This window comes from Phaenicophaeus curvirostris, chromosome 21 (genome assembly GCF_032191515.1).
Source record: "Phaenicophaeus curvirostris isolate KB17595 chromosome 21, BPBGC_Pcur_1.0, whole genome shotgun sequence".
Classification (NCBI taxonomy): Eukaryota; Metazoa; Chordata; class Aves; order Cuculiformes; family Cuculidae; genus Phaenicophaeus; species Phaenicophaeus curvirostris.
This window is the reverse complement of record NC_091412.1, coordinates 976,624-995,273: the sequence shown is the minus strand read 5'-3', so window position 1 is coordinate 995,273 and position 18,650 is coordinate 976,624. Positions and strand designations below refer to the sequence as shown.

The 18,650-nt window shown below is 54.3% G+C and overlaps 2 protein-coding genes across 4 annotated transcripts; one reads left to right on the top strand and one right to left on the bottom strand.

Moving 5' to 3' along the window:
* Positions 1 to 1,515: 1,515 nt before the first annotated feature.
* Positions 1,516 to 8,466, top strand: LOC138729603 (E3 ubiquitin-protein ligase TRIM39-like). 2 transcript variants are annotated; one of them, XM_069873978.1, is made up of 7 exons: positions 1,516 to 1,876; positions 1,976 to 2,236; positions 2,824 to 2,919; positions 5,418 to 5,648; positions 5,786 to 5,808; positions 6,300 to 6,412; positions 6,884 to 8,466. In XM_069873978.1, exons 1-7 carry the CDS (start codon positions 1,799 to 1,801, stop codon positions 7,453 to 7,455), a joined length of 1,374 nt encoding a protein of 457 aa, XP_069730079.1. In that variant the 5' UTR covers positions 1,516 to 1,798; the 3' UTR covers positions 7,456 to 8,466. The 2 variants fall into 2 exon arrangements, with proteins under 2 accessions (XP_069730079.1, XP_069730078.1); XM_069873977.1 differs by having other exon boundaries at positions 1,516 to 2,236.
* Positions 8,467 to 14,925: 6,459 nt separating this feature from the next.
* Positions 14,926 to 16,570, bottom strand: LOC138729626 (C-C motif chemokine 4 homolog). 2 transcript variants are annotated; one of them, XM_069874018.1, is made up of 3 exons: positions 16,393 to 16,570; positions 15,927 to 16,041; positions 14,926 to 15,308 (listed from the first exon to the last, which is right to left on the bottom strand). In XM_069874018.1, the coding sequence occupies exons 1-3, from the start codon at positions 16,460 to 16,462 to the stop codon at positions 15,221 to 15,223; spliced, it is 273 nt and encodes a 90-aa protein (XP_069730119.1). In that variant the 5' UTR covers positions 16,463 to 16,570; the 3' UTR covers positions 14,926 to 15,220. The 2 variants fall into 2 exon arrangements, with proteins under 2 accessions (XP_069730119.1, XP_069730118.1); XM_069874017.1 differs by lacking the exon at positions 16,393 to 16,570 and having other exon boundaries at positions 15,927 to 16,371.
* Between the last annotated feature and the right edge of the window lie 2,080 nt (positions 16,571 to 18,650).

Genomic DNA, 18,650 nt, shown 5'->3' with positions numbered 1-18,650 from the left:
CACGGGCAGCCACTGCTTCCAGCCAGCTGTGATGTGAGTAGATCTCCTGCCCAAATCCTGGGGGGCCCTGCTCCACTGAAGGGAGGCAGTACCAGGAAACCCCACATCTCACCCCATCCTGGCAGGCAAAAACACTAGGCTGGGCTCTCCTGTGTTAGGAGAACAGCCTGGAAACACCCCAGAGGCCAATCCTACATCCCAAACATCCCAATTAGATTTGAACCGAAAGAGCTTCTGCTTGTCACTCCCTCATCCCCAGAGAGCAGGACCCAGGCAGGACATAGCAGGATGCCTATAACGACATCAAGTCAAGCTTCCACTCCATATTTCCCTGGGGCTGTTTGGCATCTATGGAAGTGTCTGGTTTGGTGGGGTTCACTGGTGGTGAGGTCCCTCCAACTGGATTTCTTTTCCAGATTCACCACCATCGCAGGCAAGATGGTTTGTGGTAAACCTGAGGACAAGTGGGTCCAGGACATTGTGAAGAACCCAGATATCAAGGCAAGCAGAGGATAAGCAACACCGTGCTCCCTCCAAGCATCATCTCTGCAAGGACCTCTCATGGGCACCTCCAAGACACATCCCTATTTTCCTACTGCCTGTGAATTTGGCAGATTATTTAATAGTATTGAGCTCTTTTATTTAAATTTATCCGAAGGCATTTAAAATGTATTTGGCATTTTTCATGCAACTTTTCGTTGTAATTTATACTGGTCGTGTTGAATTTATTTTTGTATAATAAAAAGGAGCAAAACCTGCAGTGACTTCTGCTGGCTCTTGGGATGCTACATGGAGGCAGTAGTGGGCAGCAGGAGCTGGGAGGGGGTCCAAGCTGACCCTGGGTGTGTCTGTGGGATGGTGGGGTGGCTCCTGGCTGTCCTCCAGCCCCTGGGTGCTGCGCAGCCTCCAGCACCATGGAGCATCCTGTGCGCTCCTGGCAGGGCTCTGGGCAGCCTCCTGTGCCTCCTTCCCTGTGCCCCGTTGTGGCTGAGACCCAGGCTTGAGACTCTGTGCAGCAGGTGGAAGTTGCAGGGGAGGTTTCAGCATGAGTGGGTGGAGTGGTGGGTGTGGGAGTCACCAAGCTTGGCTGGTGCCTTCAGGCAGCCTGTGAGCAGGGTGGGCAATGCTGGGGCTCCTGCTGCAACCTGGGGCTGCTCAGCTCAGCGAACACTGAGACCATCTTGTCTCCTCTGCTTTAGAACCATGGAATGTCCTTAGCTGGAAGGGACCTATAAGGCTCTTCAAGTCCAGCTCCTGTCCCTGCACAGGACAACCCCAATAATCACGCCGTGGGGCTGAGGATGCTGGTCAAATAACATCCAACCTAAATGTGCTCTGGCACATCTTCCTGCCATTCCCTTGGATCCAGAGAGAAAAAAGCTCAGCACCTGCTTCTCCTCTTCCCCTTGCGAGGAAAACACAGAGCGTGATGAGGTCTCCCCTCAGTCTCCTCTTCTCCAGGTGGTGCGGACCAAGTGATTCCAGCTGCTCCGCATACAGCTTCATCTACAGGCATTGATTATTTCTGGCACTTTGTCCTGCTCTCCCGCCAAGGTTTTTCTTTCTCTTCAAGCTGCCGGGCGTGGAAGGAGCCCCAGCTGTTCATGCTGGCTGCGGCTGGCCCGGCCAGTGCCACGCTCCTCCCCCAGCTGGAGGATCCTGTGGCCGGTGCCGGACGGTGGCGAGGCCACCATCTCCTCTGGGCTCTCGTGGTGCTACCGCAGCCACCAGCCTGCCTTGGCTGGTTGACACGGGGTAAGGCAGCTTGTGACGAGGCCACCGGGCAGCGGTGGCCACCATGGCACTGGCAGGTGCCCTGGAGCGGCTACAGGAGGAGGCCGTCTGCCCCATCTGCCTGGAGTACATGAGCGAGCCAGTCAGCATCGACTGCGGGCACAACTTCTGCCGGGGCTGCATCGCCAAACACTGCCAGGAGAAGGGTGTCCGTGCCGATGGTCCCTTCTCCTGCCCGCAGTGCCGGGCCTCGTGCCACCGCAGCGGCTTCCGACCCAACCGGCAGCTGGCCAGCATCGTGGAGAGCATCCGGCAGCTGGGGCTGAGGGGCGACCCGGGGCTGGAGCTGGGGCCAGGGACCCTGCTCTGTGCCCAGCACGAGGAGCGCCTCAAGCTCTTCTGCGAGGAGGATGAGGAGCCCATCTGCGTGGTGTGCCGGGAGTCCCTGCACCACCGCCCGCACACCGTCTACCCCATCGAGGAGGCTGTGCAGGTGTATAAGGTAAGGGAGGCTGGGGGTCTCCATCCTGCCTGATGCACCCTGGAACCCGCCAGGACCCCACTGCCCCCCTCCCAACATCCCTGGTGCCTCCGCCAGGGAAACAGAGGATGGGGTGGCAGAGGCAGTGGCACCCACTCAGCCGCTCTTGTTGCCACTGAACCTGCTGGCTCCCAGATTGTGGAGGTGCCCAGGTTTACCCCTGCCTGTCCAGGTCCAGGGAGGCAGCCTGGACACCCCTGGAGAAGTTGGGGTGGTGGGTGCTGCCCTGGGGATCTGTCGTCTTGGTGGAGCGGTGTGGAGCTGCTGACACCCAAACCCCGTGTCCCCAGCAGTGTGCCAGCAGCAGTCTTGTGTCCCAGAGTTGCAGGCAGCAGTCGCTTTGCTCTCCAAAAACTTCAATAGTGAGGAAAATATGGGGAAAAGCTGAGGAATGCGGAGAGGGTTAACGCTGCGAGTGGAGCGAAGGGCACAGCTGCTGGGTTAAGTGCCAGGGCTGGCAGTGCCTGGTGCTGGGTCACCACCCCAGCTGGCACTGAGGGTCCTGGAGCCAAACAACCGAGTGCTGAGCCCCTTTCTTCTCTTTTCAGGTCAAACTCCACAGATGCCTAGAGAATCTTTTGAAGGAAGTGGAGGATGTGAAGAAGCGTGAGTCAGCGGAAAGGTTGAAAACCCAGGAGTGCAAGGCAGGTGCCTGGCTTAGTTCTTACTGAATGAGCATCAGAGGTATCAGCAATTAAAGAAAAAACCCAACCCTGAATCATAGAATCATGGAATGGTTTGGGTGGGCAGGGACCTCGAAGTCCATCCAGTCCCACCCCTGCCATGGGCAGGGACCCCTCCCACTGGATCAGGGGCTCCAAGCCCCACCCAACCTGGCCTTGAACCCCTCCAGGGATGGGGCAGCCACCCCTGCTCTGGGCAACCTGGGCCAGGGCCTCCTCACCCCCACAGCAAAACATTTCTCCCTAAGATCTCACCTCAATCTCCGCTCTTGCAGCTCAAACCATTCCCACATATCCTATCCCTGCCCTCCTTGATCCAGAGCCCCTCCCGAGCTTTCCTGGAGCCCCTTTCAGGACTGGAAGTTGCTCTCAGGTTTCCCCATCTAGGGTGATGAACTTGGCATGATTTTCCGAATGGGACCCGTCCCCATGCCCTGCTGTCGTGCAGGACCAGAGCTGGATCCCAGGCTCAGTGTGCAGCTGTGCAGAAAATTTAACAGGTTTGCAAAGAAATGCTTTGCAAAGAGCCGTGCGCTAGCTTCCACGAAACCGTGGGGACTCATTGCTGGTGAAACAAATAGGCACTGGCTATTTTTTAATTGCCTTTTGGTTTACAACATGTTCTTGAGTTACAACCCCCTCATGAGGCATACGGTGAACTCCGCTTTGCAGCAATGGGAATGAGAAGTGTTTTCATTAGGAAAAAGAAAAGCTGAATGAGTGCATTTCACTTCCCTCTGGGGTCAAAGCTGGAAAGGAAAAGTAACTGCAGCAAAGAAACGAAACTACTGAACCAAGTTGTCCCTCCCAGATCTGGAGTTGATTAATCACCTTTGCAAGGGAAAGAAGGTCTCTGTGCATTCCCCCAGTTATTTGTCAAGTCCCCTGCCCACTGCAGCCCAACCACGCGGGTGGCTGGGTTTTGGGGTGCCCCTCTGTGCCTGCTGTCCCCCTTGTGGTTTGGGGGCAGTGAAAGCCCATGTCACTCTTCCCACTCAAGTCAGACCTCTCGGGCTGTGGCTCAGATGCCCCTGGCTTCCTCCCAGCTGGTTGTGCATTTTATTAAACAGGAACAAATGTCCCTTGCGTGTGGTGGTGGGGAAGTTGCTGCGAGCATCCTGGCTCATCCAGCTTTCTTCACCTAGAACCAAGAAATCATGTGGTTGGGTGGAAAAATAAATGCAGTTCACTTTCCTTTTGTTTATCATTGGCATTTTGAGGTTTCATGGTTTTAGCTGACCGCAGTGTCTTTACCTGGGGCTTCAGGTTTCCAGCAAAGCGCTGATTTCTAGGGCTCAGGTGAAAAAGTCTAAAACAACTCAGAGACCCTGGCTGTAGGGAGAGGTCTCAGACACCCAGGGAATCCTCTTGACTCCCCCATCCCATCTCTCCCCAGCCGTGGGGCTTCTTCCACCTCTTTCCCATTGCTGTGGGTTTTTTCCAGGCAGGGAGCATTTCCTCCACGCTGCCTGAGCTGTGGGTCAACCTGAACCCAGCCAGGGTATGAGTTGGACTACATCTACACTGTGTCCTGGGTGCATCCAGCACAGCAGCACCAGCCAGGACAGGGAGGGCAGCTCTGCTCTGGGGCAGCTCTGCTCTGTCCTGCTCTGGGGCAGCCCCACCTTGAGCACTGGGGGCAGTTCTGGGCGACACGGGATAAAAAGGATCTAAAGCCACTGGAGAGTGTCCAGAGGAGGGCATGGAGCTGGGGAAGGTTTGGAGGGGAAGAGTGTGAGGAGTGGCTGAAGTTACTGGGTCTGTTCAGCCTGGAGAAGAGGAGACTGAGAGGAGACCTCATTGTGCTCTGCAGGTTCCTCACATGGGGAGGAGGAGGAGCAGGCACTGAGCTCTTCTCTCTGGGGACCAAGGAGAGGAGCCGAGGGAATGGCAGGGAGCTGTGCCAGGGGAGGGTTAGGTTGGACATGAGGAAAAGGTTCTTCCCCCAGAGGGTGGTGGAGCCCTGGAACAGCTCCCAGGGAAGCAGTCACAGCATCAGGGCTGACAATATTCCAGAAGCTTTTGGCCAAGGCCCTCAGCCCCACAGTGTGAATGTTGGGGTGTCCTGTGCAGGGACAGGAATGGGACCTGATGATCCTTCTGGATCCCTTCCAACTCAAGACATTCTGTGATTCTACGATTCACTTAAAACCTACCCCAACACCTGGTGGCACCTCCTTACCCTACAGTCACCCCGTGCTGCACTCAGGCATCATCAAACATCTGAGGTCCAGCTGGGCAGAAATGCCCCAGGCAGCATCCTGCTGCTGGTAACCAGAGGATGACAAGCGGGAATTCAGGCGAGGTGGTAGCCCAGTGAGCAGCCTCGGACTGTTTTTGGAAATAAATGTGCTTATCAAAAAATGCTGTGGTTTCCCAGGGCCTGGTGCCAGGCACGGACACTGGAGAATCCAGCTTGATCTTGGCAGTCGGGCTAACGTGTGTTTTCTTATCACAAGGAGACAGTGAAGAAAAAACGGGAGAGGATTGTGAGTGAGTTCGGGAAGCTGCATCGGCTGCTGGCTGACGAGGAGAAGTTGCTGCTCCAAAAGCTGGAGGAGGAGGAGAAGCGGATTCTGCTGCTGATCAATGAAAATCTGGCCAGGCTGGTGGAGCAGAAGTCCTTGCTGGAAGAGCTCATCCTGGAGATAGAGGAGAAGACTCAGCAGGCAGATGACGGGCAGCTCAAGGTCAGGCTCTGCCACCGGCCCCACTAACTCATCCCTGGTGCCTTTGCCATCTAGATGGGTGGCCAGGACAGGTTGGCTGCTGAGTGCAAGGCTCTGGGAGCCCCACACACAGAATGGTTTTTCTCTTCTCCTTCTAGGACATGAAAAGCATCCTGAGCAGGTAGGTACCTCCCACCTGGCTTGTTCCTCCCACCGTCCTGGCTGCCTCCAGGCTCTGTGAGATGTTCATGTCTGCTCCATGCCCTCCACCCCATCTCCTCCTTGCCCGGCATCTGGTTTGGTCCTCCCTGGGACTGAGACCAGCAGGGGCTGGAGAAGAGACTCTGTGTTTTTCTTCCAGGCCCCCAGAGCTAAGGTCTTGCCTGGCCTTCTGTCCTGTGGGCTGTGCTCCCTACTAAGGGCCATGCACCCTGGATGGGCTTTCTCCTTCATCCCAGGGGCTGGCATTGCTGCTCCTCACGTCATTTCGCTCTGGTCCCATCGAGCTTGTTGATAAGCAAGCAGTTACCCCTAATGCTCTTCACAGCTGAAGAACTTGAGGGAGGAGATGCATCTGTGCAGCCAACAGGAAGGCATTAAACTGGAGCCCCAGCAGGAGACCGGCTGTGCTGGGCGCTCTGATGCAGCCCATGGATATTGCTCTCCTTCCAGGTGTGAGGGAGTCAAGTTCCAGTCCCCCAGGGTTGTGTCTGTGACCTTGAAGGAAAACTACAGCATCCCTGAGCGCTGTCTGGGCCTGAGGGACATGCTGAAGAAGTTCAAAGGTGAGGGATCTGCTTTTGTGCCCCAGGCGAGGTTTTTTACCAAGCTTTGTCCAGCTGCTCCCAGTTTGTGGACTGTTGAGTTCAGGCTGGTTTTGTGGTGGAGAGACCTTCCTTGTTCTGGGCTTGGATGGGTTGTGAGGTGACCCTGAAGGGGTTTCTCTGGAGTTTCAGGCTCCATGTTGCCCATGAACTCCTTGGCTCAGTGTCAGCTTGAGCTGTGCCGGGGTGGTGGAGCTGCCCTCATTCTGTTCCTGCTCTGCCGCCAGGTGCCGTGTGTTTTGATGTGGTTTCTGGTTAGCGCGATTCTCTGTGTTGCACTTCCTCGCGGTCGGGCAGTGCTGGGAGCTCTGCAAAACCGCCGGCACGATGTGGGAGGGAGGAAACTAGCATCCAGGTCACAGGCACCTGCTCATGTCTCAGTCTGCAGAACCCTGACGCCCCATTTGCCCTTCCACCCTTCTCTCCCTCCAGTGGATGTGACTCTGGACCCTGACACAGCACACCCTGAGCTCTCCCTGTCCGAGGACCGCAAAAGCGTGCGGCGCGGGAGCAAGAAGCTGCTCCTGTCCCTCTTTGAAAACCCCAAGAGGTTCGGCACCGCCCCAGCAGTGCTGGGGAGCCAGGTCTTCTTCTCGGGACGCTGCTACTGGGAGGTGCAAGTGGGAGACAAACCTGAGTGGGGCTTGGGGCTGTGCCGGGAGTCTGCCAGCCGGAAAGGCAACGTCTTCTTCTCCCCAAACAATGGCTACTGGGTGCTGCGGCTGCAAAATGGGGGCAACTACGAGGCCCTTACCTCACCTGTCTCCCCTCTGACCCTAAGTGTGAGACCCCGGCGCATCGGGATCTTCCTGGACTACGAGGCGGGAGAAATCTCCTTTTACAATGTGACCGACCGCTCCCACATTTACACCTTCACTGACAAGTTTTTTGGGAATCTGCGGCCTCTCTTCTTCCTGGGTGCCTTTTTAGGGGGCAGAAATGCAGAGCCTTTGGTGATCTCCTGGGTCAGGGACACACAGGGGACTGGGTGCATCATCCTGTGACAGTGGCTGTCCTGGCTTCTCACCAGTTGGAAGAGACCTGAGACCTTGACCCGCTCCTCGTATGAGTGGGGCAGCATGGGGGAATTGGAATCATAGAATGTCCAGAGTTGGAGGGGATCCACAAGGGTCATCGAGTCCAGCTCCTGTCCCTGCACAGGACACCCCAACATTCACACCGTGGGGCTGAGGGCCTTGGCCAAACGCTTCTGAAATATTGTCAGCCTTGGCTCCGTGACTGCTTCCCTGGGAGCTGTTCCAGGGCTCCACCACCCTCTGGGGGAAGAACCTTCTCCTCATGTCCAACCTAACCCTCCCCTGGCACAGCTCCCTGCCATTCCCTCGGCTCCTGTCCTTGGTTCCCAGAGAGAAAAGCTCAGCGCCTGCTCCTCCTCCTCCCCGTGTGAGGAAGCTGCAGAGCGCAATGAGGTCTCCCCTCAGTCTCCTCCAGGCTGAACAGACCCAGGGACTTCAGCTGCTCCTCACACTCTTCCCCTCCAAACCTTCCCCAGCTCCATGCCCTCCTCAGGACACTCTCCAGCAGCTTTAGATCCTTTTTATCCCGTGTCGCCCAGAACTGCCCCCAGTGCTCAAGGTGGGGCTGCCCCAGAGCGGGACAATCCCCTCCCTGTCCCGGCTGGCGCTGCCGTGCTGGATGCACCCGGGACATGGTTTCCCTCTTGGCTGCCCGGGTGCTGCTGGCTCATGGTCAGCTTGTTGTCACCCAGCACCCCAGATCTCTGCCTTGGTGAGCATCGTGGTGGGTTCCCTACCTGCTCCTGGCTGCTGGAGGTGACCTGGCAAGTGTGACACCCACCGTGTGCCTCCCCCGTGCAGAGAAGGATGCTTCATGGTGGGGATGTGCCACCACCCGCTGTGGTGCCAGTGGGGACAGGGGAGCCTGCTGCCTGCTGCTGCCCTGCCGCTCGTCTCATGGGAGAAGAGTTCACACCCAGCCTGCTGCGTGGTGCAGATTGGTGTGGATTGTACTGCAACAAGGCAATAAAGGGTTGATTTGGGGGAGCCTTGTGTGGTTGGCAGTGTGGTTTTGTGGTGCATCCATCCTTGCTTATTAGCCCCATGTAATCCACAATGTCTCATTGAATCACAGAATCATGGAATGGTTTGGGTTGAAGGGGACCTTAAAGCCCATCCAGTTCCAGCCCCCGGCCATGGGCAGGGGCACCTCCCACTGGATCAGGGTGCTCAAAGCCATCTCAGAGGGCAAAGACGACCTGTTCCTCTCTGTCTCAGAGAGTCCTCAGGAGATGCTGCTGTGGCATCAGTGGGACATGGCAGCAAGCTGGGCACCTGCCAAGCAGGGATGTGATAGTGGCAGCTGCCTGTGCAGTTGGCCACACTTCATCCTCATGGTGCTGGGATCTGGGGTGAGGGCAAGGGGACATCTGTGTGCATGTGGGTGCTGTGCTGCCTGCTGGCTCCTGGGCTGCTCATGTCCCCTGGCAGGCAGATCACCTCCAGGTTGCTCGGTCCAGCCCCTCCCAAGCCCTGTGGGTAGGAAATCTTCAAGCATGGGAAGCTGTGCGATACACACACCAGGATGGGCTGCAAAACCTGGGGAAAGAAAAATAACCCAGCCTCTGTTGATGTCTTTAAAGGCCAGCTTTGCCCTCTCCACGCCCTGGAACATTCCTTCTGCTCCAGCCTATACTAATCAAGCAGTCTGCCACCGTGTTGCTGGAGGAAAAGTTCTCAGGTCCTTAAGCCCATCTGTGACATCAGCCAGTCCCAGTCACCTAAACCAAAGTGCCTGGGGTCTGCAGGGCCAGGAGGCAGGAGGGGACAGATGGGATGGAGATGAGGCCAGCTGCCATGGACTGCCAGCTGGAGAGGCTGCGGAGCCTGCCCTTGGACAAAAATAATGAAGTTGCTTAATTAAAGACCAATTCAATTAAAATAAAATGAGATTTGATAAACCACACTCTTAAATGCTCAGCACGATTCCTCTAGAGATGTTCTGAGTGGTGCTTTGGGAGCCTCCTGGTGAGAAATGATGCTGGACGCGAGAAAACAGTCCCTCTCAGCTGAGTTTGGTTGTGTTTTGGGGAGTCCCACCTGCTCCCTTCAGCTGCAGGCTCTTCCTTTTGGAGGCTGCACAGCAGAGAGAAGAGACCAGCTAGTGAATCACTAGCCCTGCTTGGCCATGTCCCAGGAAGGAGAAGGGAAACAGGTCTTGGCAATGGCCCTTCAGCTCATCGACCTCCACGGAGATCTTGCAGAGGGATTTTATGGAGCCTGAGGAGATGAGAAAGGACATGGACATCGAGATGCTGCCTGAGGGCTGACAGCAGAGGTGGTTGTGGTGGTGGGGGAGCAGTGAGGGCAGCCAGGGAAACCTGTTGAGCAGGGTGCCAGCTGGGAAAAGACCACACTGAATGTCACAGGAGTGGGAAAAGCTGGTGGGATGGAACCTGCCCAGGAAGCCAGAACAATCTGACCATGGCAGGGTGACAGAGAAGCGGCTCACGCTGTGGCACTGGAGGGAAAAAGGGTGCTTACAGACGAGACAGGAGGAAGTGCAACAGTTCAGAGATATTGCAGAGTCAGAAGAAATGAACGAGCAAAAAGGATGTGAACTCACCCCAGTGCAGCATCCAAAGCATTTCTAGAAACCATGAATCTGCCTTTCCCCAGAAGGAGAGCAAAGGTTGAAGGCATGAGATAACGCTAAAGATGCTGTAAAATTTTCCAGCTGGTGGTCTCTTTGCATCACTGCTACTAAGGAAGTGCTTGCGGCAGATACCACCTGCCCTGAGATGCCCAGTTGGAATAGGCAGCTAAAGAAAAGCTGGGAGTACTGGGACCCAGCTTTTAGAGTCCGTGCTGAGTTAAAGTTAAAGCTGTTCCTAAAGCTATTGGCAAGCAGGTTGTTTGTTCAAGTCACGACAAGTGGAGCTTGCTCCTGTCCTTGGTGGAAATGCAGTTATTGCCTGGCTCTGACCTCCACACAGATCCTGCCCAGCGAGGACCTGGTCTCTTCTCCCATGTAACAAGAGACAGGATGAGAGGAAATGGCCTCAAGTTGCACCAGGGAGGTTTAGAGTGGATATCAGGGAAAATATCTTCACTGACAGAGTGGAGAAGCCTCGGCAGAGGCTGCCCAGGGCAGTGGTGGGGTCTCCATCCCTAAAGGGGTTCAAAAATTACGTGTCTGTGGTGCTTCAGGACATGGATTTGCAGGCACACTGGGGTTGGTCTGACAGTTGGACTGGATGAGTTTAGAGGTCATTTCCAACCTTAGTGATTCAAAGATTCTTTGATTCTGTTCGGAGCACTCGCCCCGGTTTTGAGGGATGTCTGCACGGCATAGTATGGTCTGATCTGAGCATGAGGGTCTTCCCTGCCCCCCAGCTCCAAGAAGATGGTGACCCCCAAATGGCATCATCAGGTTCTTTATTACCCAAAGGACTGACATTTGTGCCAGGTCAATCACAGTCACACCATTTCCATTTGATTTCCACGTGCTGAGGGAAGATGGGCACATGTGCAAACCTCATGGAGTTCAACCAGGCCACGTGCAAGGTCCTGCAGCTGTGTCTGGGCTGTCCCGCGCACAACTACAGGCCGGGCAGAGAATGGATTTGGAGCAGCCCTGAGGAGAAGGACTTGGAGTGCTGGGGAAGGAGAAGCTCAACGTGAGCCAACAATGTGAGCTCCCAGCCCAGAAACCAACTGTGTCCTGGGCTGCATCCAAAGCAGAGGGACCAGCAGGGAGGGAGGGGATTCTGCCCCTCTGCTGTAGCCCAGGAGAAGTGGTGGCTGCCCCATCCCTGGAGGTGTTGAAGGTTGGGTTCAATGGGGCTTGGAGCCCCTGATCCAGAGGGACGTGTCCTTGCCCACGGCAGGGAGTGGAACTGGCTTTGAGGTCCCTACTGACCCAAACCATTCCATGATTCTACCATCTGTATATACCTGTATCTTGCAGGGCCATTTTGGGTTGAGGCACTCGTGTGATGTGGTGGGTCCCAGGGCTGATCTACTCAAGGTGTGTGGTTTTACTGAAGGCAGTGATCCCTCAGGATGCCATGTCTGACAGACGGGTTGGGGCACGGTGATCAGAGAGCTGTTTTTCTGAGCAGTCAGTAAATTAATGTCACAATCTTAGGCATTAACTCCAGGGACAGTGTGATCACCCAGAGACGCTGACTGAGCTTCCTGTTAAGATTCACTACAGCGAAAATTCTTGACCTGCAATTTTAGAAATGTGTTTTCTGAACAACTATGAGCATCTTTCTCTTTTAGATCTGTGGAAAAAGCTTTGTCATCTTAAGGGGATGTGAGTAGTGGTCCGTGTCTTTCTAAGAACTGAGCAGAAATGTTCTTTTGGGTCCTCATTGCCACTTCTGCCTTCTGCTGGCCATTAGGGGAAAGTGGTAGCCAGGCACCATCTCTAACGTAATCTTTCTGTGCCTTCCACAACCCTGGAAGTCTAGGATTGTTGCTGCTTTCAGAAAACATTGCTTTTGTATGGCGCCTGCAAACCCATCTTAGAATCATGGAAAGGTTTGGGTTGGAAAGGGAACTCAAAGCCATCCAGTCCCCAAACCCGGCTGTGGGCAGGGACACCTCCCACTGGATCAGGGGCTCCAAGCCCCATCCAACCTGGCCTTGAACCCCTCCAGGGATGGGGCAGCCACCACTGCTCTGGGCAACCTGGGCCAGGGCCTCCCCACCCTCACTGTGAATTGTTTCTTCCTCATGTCCAATCTAAATCTTCCCCCTTCCAATTTAAAGCCATTTCTCCTCATCCTATCCCTGCCCTCCCTGATCCAGAGCCCCTCCCCAGCTTTCCTGGAGCCCCTTTCAGCACTGGAAGCTGCTCTAAGGTCTCCCTGCAACCTTCTCTTCTCCAGGCTGAGCAATCCCAACTCTCTCAGCCTGTCCTCATACAGGAGGTTCTCCAGCCCTCACATCATCTCTGTGGCCTCCTCTGGCCTCGCTCCAACAGCTCCATGTCATTCCTATGCTGAGGACTCCAGAACTGGACACAGGAGTCCAGGTGAGATCTCAGGAGACCAGAGTAGAGGGGAAGAATTGCCTTCCTCAACCTGCTGGAAGGGATGAGCATCGTGATCGGCTCCTGAAACCCATGCATAAGCACTGGCACATCCTGGGACCCCTCCAAGGGCAGCACAGTGTGAGGCTTTTCTTGCACCACTGAGCTCTCGCAGCTAGATCAGCCTCAAACATCTGCATCAGCCCATATGGCAGATCTACCTCCTGCTGCGGGCGCAGATTTGAGCTAACGGCAACATGGGTTCTGCAGCCCCTGCCTGCCTGTCCCTGCCCCAGGCCACCTTCCTGCACTCCTCCTCCTTGTCCTTTGCAAAATGTGGTGGCTCTGAAGATCACCAAGGATGCTTTCTCCATGCACGCACGACTTCTTGAGGGCCTTGGAGGTACACAGCAGCTTGCTGGAAGCCTTTGCCTTGCTCGTGCAGGCTTCATTCACACCTCTTTGCCTGTGGGTGTGGAGTAACGAGTGCGCCGTGTTCTTCACAAGCACTTTGAGGGCTCCTCTGAGCTGTCACGCGTAGGTGGGTGTAATATCAAGAAAGACATGAGCAATTCAGGACTCCCTGCAGGCTCCCAGAATAGTGGTGAGGAGTGAGCTGAGGTGCCCAGGGTGGGTGTCTGCTGTGGGTGGCTTGAATGTGACCCGGGTTGTTAAGGACGTTGGCTCATGGGGTTGTTTGTGACAAGCTCAAACAGTGTGGGGGTGGGATGGTGCTCCCCGAGTGACTCTGCACTCTGTGTCCTTCAACAAGGAACACCAGTGTTGTGAAACTTCTTCCAGTGCCATAGGAAGATGGGGCTTGTACCCTTGAGGGACTGGAGAAGTTCAAGCTGTTTGGGGATGACCCCACTGTAGGTCTCCTCCATTCGCTGTCAAGCTCTTGATCAGGGAGTGCAGGGATAGGATGAAAAGGAACGGTTTTCAGTTGCAAGAGGGGAGATTGAGATGAGATCTTAGGGAGAAATCATTTGCTGTAAGGGTGGGGAGGCCCTGGCCCAGGTTGCCCAGGGAAATGGTGTCTGCCCCACCCCTGGTGGGGTTCAAGGCCAGCTTGGATGTGGCTATGAGCAATCTGATCCAGTGGGAGGTGTCCCTGCCCATGGCAGGAGGTTGGGACTGGATGGGCTATGAGGTCCCTTCCATCCCAAACTGTTCCGTGATTCTTTGATTCTTGTCCCCTCTTCCTGCTGTTCCCTGAAGTGAGGGCAGGACTGAGCACCCTGCTTTGCACCAATCTCAGCCCTCATGGTGAAGCTACCGGTCTCTGGCAGTCAGGCTGGCTGGTGCCCAGCAGACAAGGTGTCCTCACCTCCAGAGCGGCAGCGATGACCCCTGTTCCTGGCGCTGGTCCTGGGGTGTGCAGTGCATTGGGACTCCACACTGTGACCCAAGCCAGGCCCTTGCATGCAGGAGCAGCTGCTTGTCACCAAGGCACAGCCACCTTCATGGTGATGCCCACCCGAACCACAAGTCATGGGATCCCTCCGGGCAGCTCCTTGGTGAAGAGTCTGGTCCTGCTCCCTGGCACTGCCCTCCCATTCAGCCCCTCCTCTTCAGATGCTGTTTTAAACTGGGTGCAGTCAGCGCTGGGGCAGGATGACTGATGGAGTGCACGCTGCCTCAGGAATGAAGGAGCTGGGGGGCTGCAGTTCCTAAAGCAATGAGTCTCCTGGTATAACTGACACTCTCCTTCCTCCCCCAAACACCTCCCCTGTGAGGTAGAGAGAGGCTGGGAGAGATGGGGTTGTTCAGCCTGGGGATGAGAAGGCTGTGGGGAGACCTTAGAGCAGCTTCCAGTGCTGGAAGGGGCTCCAGGAAAGCTGGGGAGGGGCTCTGGATCAGGGAGGGCAGGGAGAGGATGAGGGGGAACAGTTTTGAGCTGCAAGGCGGGGAGATCACTGGACACTGCATCCCTGGACACTGCATCTCCAGAGATGGGCAGGAGGAAAAGCGCCTTTTCCCATCAGGCCACATCTGCCAAGCCTCACGGCCCTGAAGCTGAAGGAGAGTTTGATGAAATAGTTCTGACAATCTTGCAGTGAAACATTTCCTCAGCTCGGGAACAGCTGATCCATTTTAGCTCCAGCTTGAAGAAAGCAGCCCCTGAAACAACCACCATGTGAAATTCCAGCCCCTACAGGTTACACTTTAATTGACTCGAATGGGGCCAGTGGTGGAATTTAATCAGCTGCCAGAAGTCATCAGAGGTGGTGATTAAATACCTTGTAAAAAGAGTGAGTCAAACTACCTGAATGCAACCTCAGCCCTTCTCACGCCTCCTCCTTCATGTTTTTTCTCTCTCCAGGTGCAAAGCAACATGTTCAGATAGGGAAAACTTGTGGGGGTTTTGATGGCACAAAAAAGAGAATAAAGAGCACTTTACCACCAGTGTGATTTCAGCTTTTGTCATCGCAAATAGAGGCAAAGACAGAAAGTTCTTACAAAAATATTTATTTTTTAAATTTTGAATTAAATATGATGTAAAAATATACAATTAAGTACAGAAAATAGAACCTGAGCGTAAGTCTTCATTTAAAAAAGTCTATTAAATACGTCTATTAAATAACATCCTTATTTATCTAGAGTGGAGTTATTGCACCTGATCCCTCTCCTATATAAAAATTAAATAGCAAAACACAAAGTTCAGACTAGTTTGAAATAATTAGTTTGAAATGGCATTGAGGCATTCCCGATGGAGCCCATGCTGGCAGCAGGGTCTGTCCCGGGAGCTCAGTTCAGCTCCAGCTCACTCATGTACTTCTGGACCCACTCCTGCTCGGGGTTGGCGCAGACTTCACGGCCCTTCCTCGTGACAAACCTGTGGGGTGCAGAGAGGTGAGATCTTGATGAGTGTGAAGGAACCCAGCCAGGAACCCAGCCCCAACCTCTCCAGAGGATCCGCAGGATTTGGACATGTGGCACATCATGCTCATCATGTGGATGGAGTGAGCATCCTGTGCTCACCACGGAGCATCAGCTTACACCTCTTCCCATCCGATCCCTCCCATCCCCTGTGTCCAGGTGGAGGGAGTGGTGGGAGAGAGGTGGGAGAGCATCGCAAGGAAGGAGACCCTGCCCCAGCTTCTCCCAAAGCTCAGCACATCATGCCCATCAGGTGAACGCTCATGAAACACCATGAAACATTCAAGGTCAGGTTGGATGGGGCTCTGAGTAATATGATCTAGTTGAAGACGTCCCTGCTTTCTGCAGCGGGGTTGGACTGGATGATCTTCATGGTCCCTTCCAATCCAAACCATTCTATGACTCTGTGTGGATGGAACAGGACCAGCACCAGCCCCCTGCATGCTTAGCCCACCTTGAACCTTCTGTCCCCTATTCCCTGTCTTCAGCTTCCATTCCCTGTCTTTTGGAAAAGGGTCTTCCCCTCTCTCCCCACAAAGGCAGAGCCCACACTGCCCTGAAGAAGAGAACTTACACGACGGCCGGCTGGGAGCACTGGCTGTTGGTCTCATAATACTCCACCACGAAGCTGCGGGGCAGCTGCCGGGATGTGTAGGTGAAGCAGCAGGAGGTTGGTGGGTCGGAGCCAACTGTGAAGGGAAAGACAATCATTAGCAGTGCCAAGGGATGGGGAGCCAGGATGGGGAGATGGGGGCCCCCAGGTCTGGGGAGTGAGGAGGACATGGAGGTGGAATAGAAAAGGAAAAGACTTCTTTCTTCTTCCTTTGGTTCTTTTTAGGTTCACCCTGAGCTGGTGCTGACACAGCCCTCGCCATGCTTCGAGCGCTGCATTTCCCGTGGCAGGAGAGCCCCGCTGGACCTGGAGCACCTCCCTGAGGATGGTCTGACCCAGGGGTGGAAGGGTTGGCAGAAGGGACCTGTCCCCACAGCCACATCTCTCCTGTCCCCATTTAGAGAGAAGGGGAAGAGCCCAGACTTACGTGGAGCGGCAGAGGTCTGGTAGCAGAAGGCGGCAATGAGAACGGTGAGGGCGGCCACAAAGACCTTCATGGCAGCGGAGATGTGATGGCTGAAGCTGAAGCTGAAGCAGGCAAGTGGAGCTTGAAAGCCTCTTTTCTGTCTGGTGCTGAGATGGCCATCGAGTCCCCAATTTATGGGGAAAGGTGGTCTGTGCAGCGGCTTGCGTAGGCATGGTGGAATTTCCCCCAGAGGGGAGGCTGCTTGTGGAACAGTCTCGTGGTGGAACAGAGCAGCAAGCCCAGCCCCGGAAGGGAGAAGCTCTGTGCTCAATTCAGAGCATCCCCAGAGACACAGGATATGAAACAATCACCATTGCTATTTCTGTTTCTTTCATGCACATCCCTCAGTAAGAAGTTCCCCTGTGGACGTTCCTGCATTTGTCAACAGGCCACTATTACCCAACTGGCCAAAGCAGCTTGGAGGTAGAGTTGCATCCTTCCAAGAGCTGTGCAAGTGGGCTGAAAAGCATGGATGAGATGAGGCTGAATGGGGAAAGAGGGGCTGAGATCTCGTTCCCTCGCACACCCTCGCACACTTGCACAGCCCATGCTGCCCCAGTAGCAGGAGACGGGAGCCATCACCAGTGGGCTCCGCATCCTCTACAGGCTTCAGAGAGTTTGAGGGGACTCTACACATGTCCTTCCAGGACTGAAAGAGGCTCCAGGAAAGCTGGGGAGGAGCTCTTGATCAGGGAGTGCAGGGATAGGACAAGGGAAATGGGTTTGAGCTGCAAGAGGGGAGATTATGATGAGAACTTAGGGAGAAATGATTCGCTGGCTCAGGTTGCCCAGAGCAGTGGTGGCTGCCTCATCCCTGGAGGGGTTCAAGGCCAGGTTGGATGGGGCTTGGAGCCCTTGATCCAGTGGGAGGTGTCCCTGCCCATGGCAGGGGATGGAACTGGATCGGCTTTGACATCCTTTATGACCCAAACCCTTCCATGACTCTATGATTCCTTTTCTGAGCTAGTTCTAACTCCTCAACATCCAACCCTACTATAAATAGCAACTTACATCATCCAGCTTCACCATTTTTTTTCGAGACTTCCCTTTCAAGACCAAGAATTTCCCTATTTCTGCCATCCCCACATTTATTTTGGGCATTTGCTTTACTTAGCACTTTCTCCTGGGATTTTTTAGGGGTTTGCAGAAGACTTCTATCCTATCCCTCAATGTAAATGAGTGCAACATCAGCCAGACGATCAGCCTGTCCTGCTGGCTCCAACCACTGATGGTGGGGGCAAAGGTAGACAACAGCCCAGGGCATGGATACTGAAACCAGCTGGAGCCTTGGTGGGGAGACTTCCACCTCACACCAGGGTTGTGCTATGTGAGGAACCTAATTCCCCCTGAGGCGCTCTGACCTACTCTTTCACAGCCATCTCTCCATCTTAGAGCACCTCCAGGCTCAGATGAAGGGTTAGGGTTCAAGGCAACATTGGATGGGGTGTTGGGCAGCCTCATCTAATGGGATGTGTCCTTGCCCAGGGCAGGGGGGTTGGAGCTAGATGATCTTTAAGGTCCCTTCCAACCCAAACTATTCTATGATTCTATGATTCTATGATCCTATGATTCTCTGATTCTGTGATTCAATGAAGACACGCAGCTTCCCTTCTTTCTGGAGCTAGGAGAAATGACTTTCTCATTTCATCATGACTGGGAGGGGGAGCAAGCGAGGAAACGTTTTTTAGGAGCATGTCACAACCTCTCCAAGTATCACTGATATGACTACAGCCTCCCACCTCTATCCAGCCTACAAAGAGCTGGCAGAGAGGGCGCTTTTGTCAGATTTCTAAGGAAAAAGTGGACCTCTGGAAAGCAAACACTCTGACTTTGTTGTTATTTTTGGCTTTCAGCAGCAGAAAAGTTTCAGCCCAAACCAGTCCTGGTATCATATGGTATTTAGGATGAACTGATCTAAAGTGACTCAGCTAAACCGAGAAAATTCTTTTGAGTCATTAAGAAGAGGTCCAAAATAATTTGGCATCTGCTTGCTGACAAAGGTATAAAGACTCGGAGTTTTTCAGCTGCTTGATATGGAAAAATATCTCATTGAAAGCATTCCAATAGTCAATGTGGAATTCCTAAAAATTCTTCTGTTTTAATGAAACTTGCTTTTCTCTGACCATTTCTGAGCTGTAAATAGTATTTCCCCCACCCACCCCACAAGCCCTGGGAGCAGGACACGACCAGCTGGCTGTAGGTGGCAGATCTCATGACAT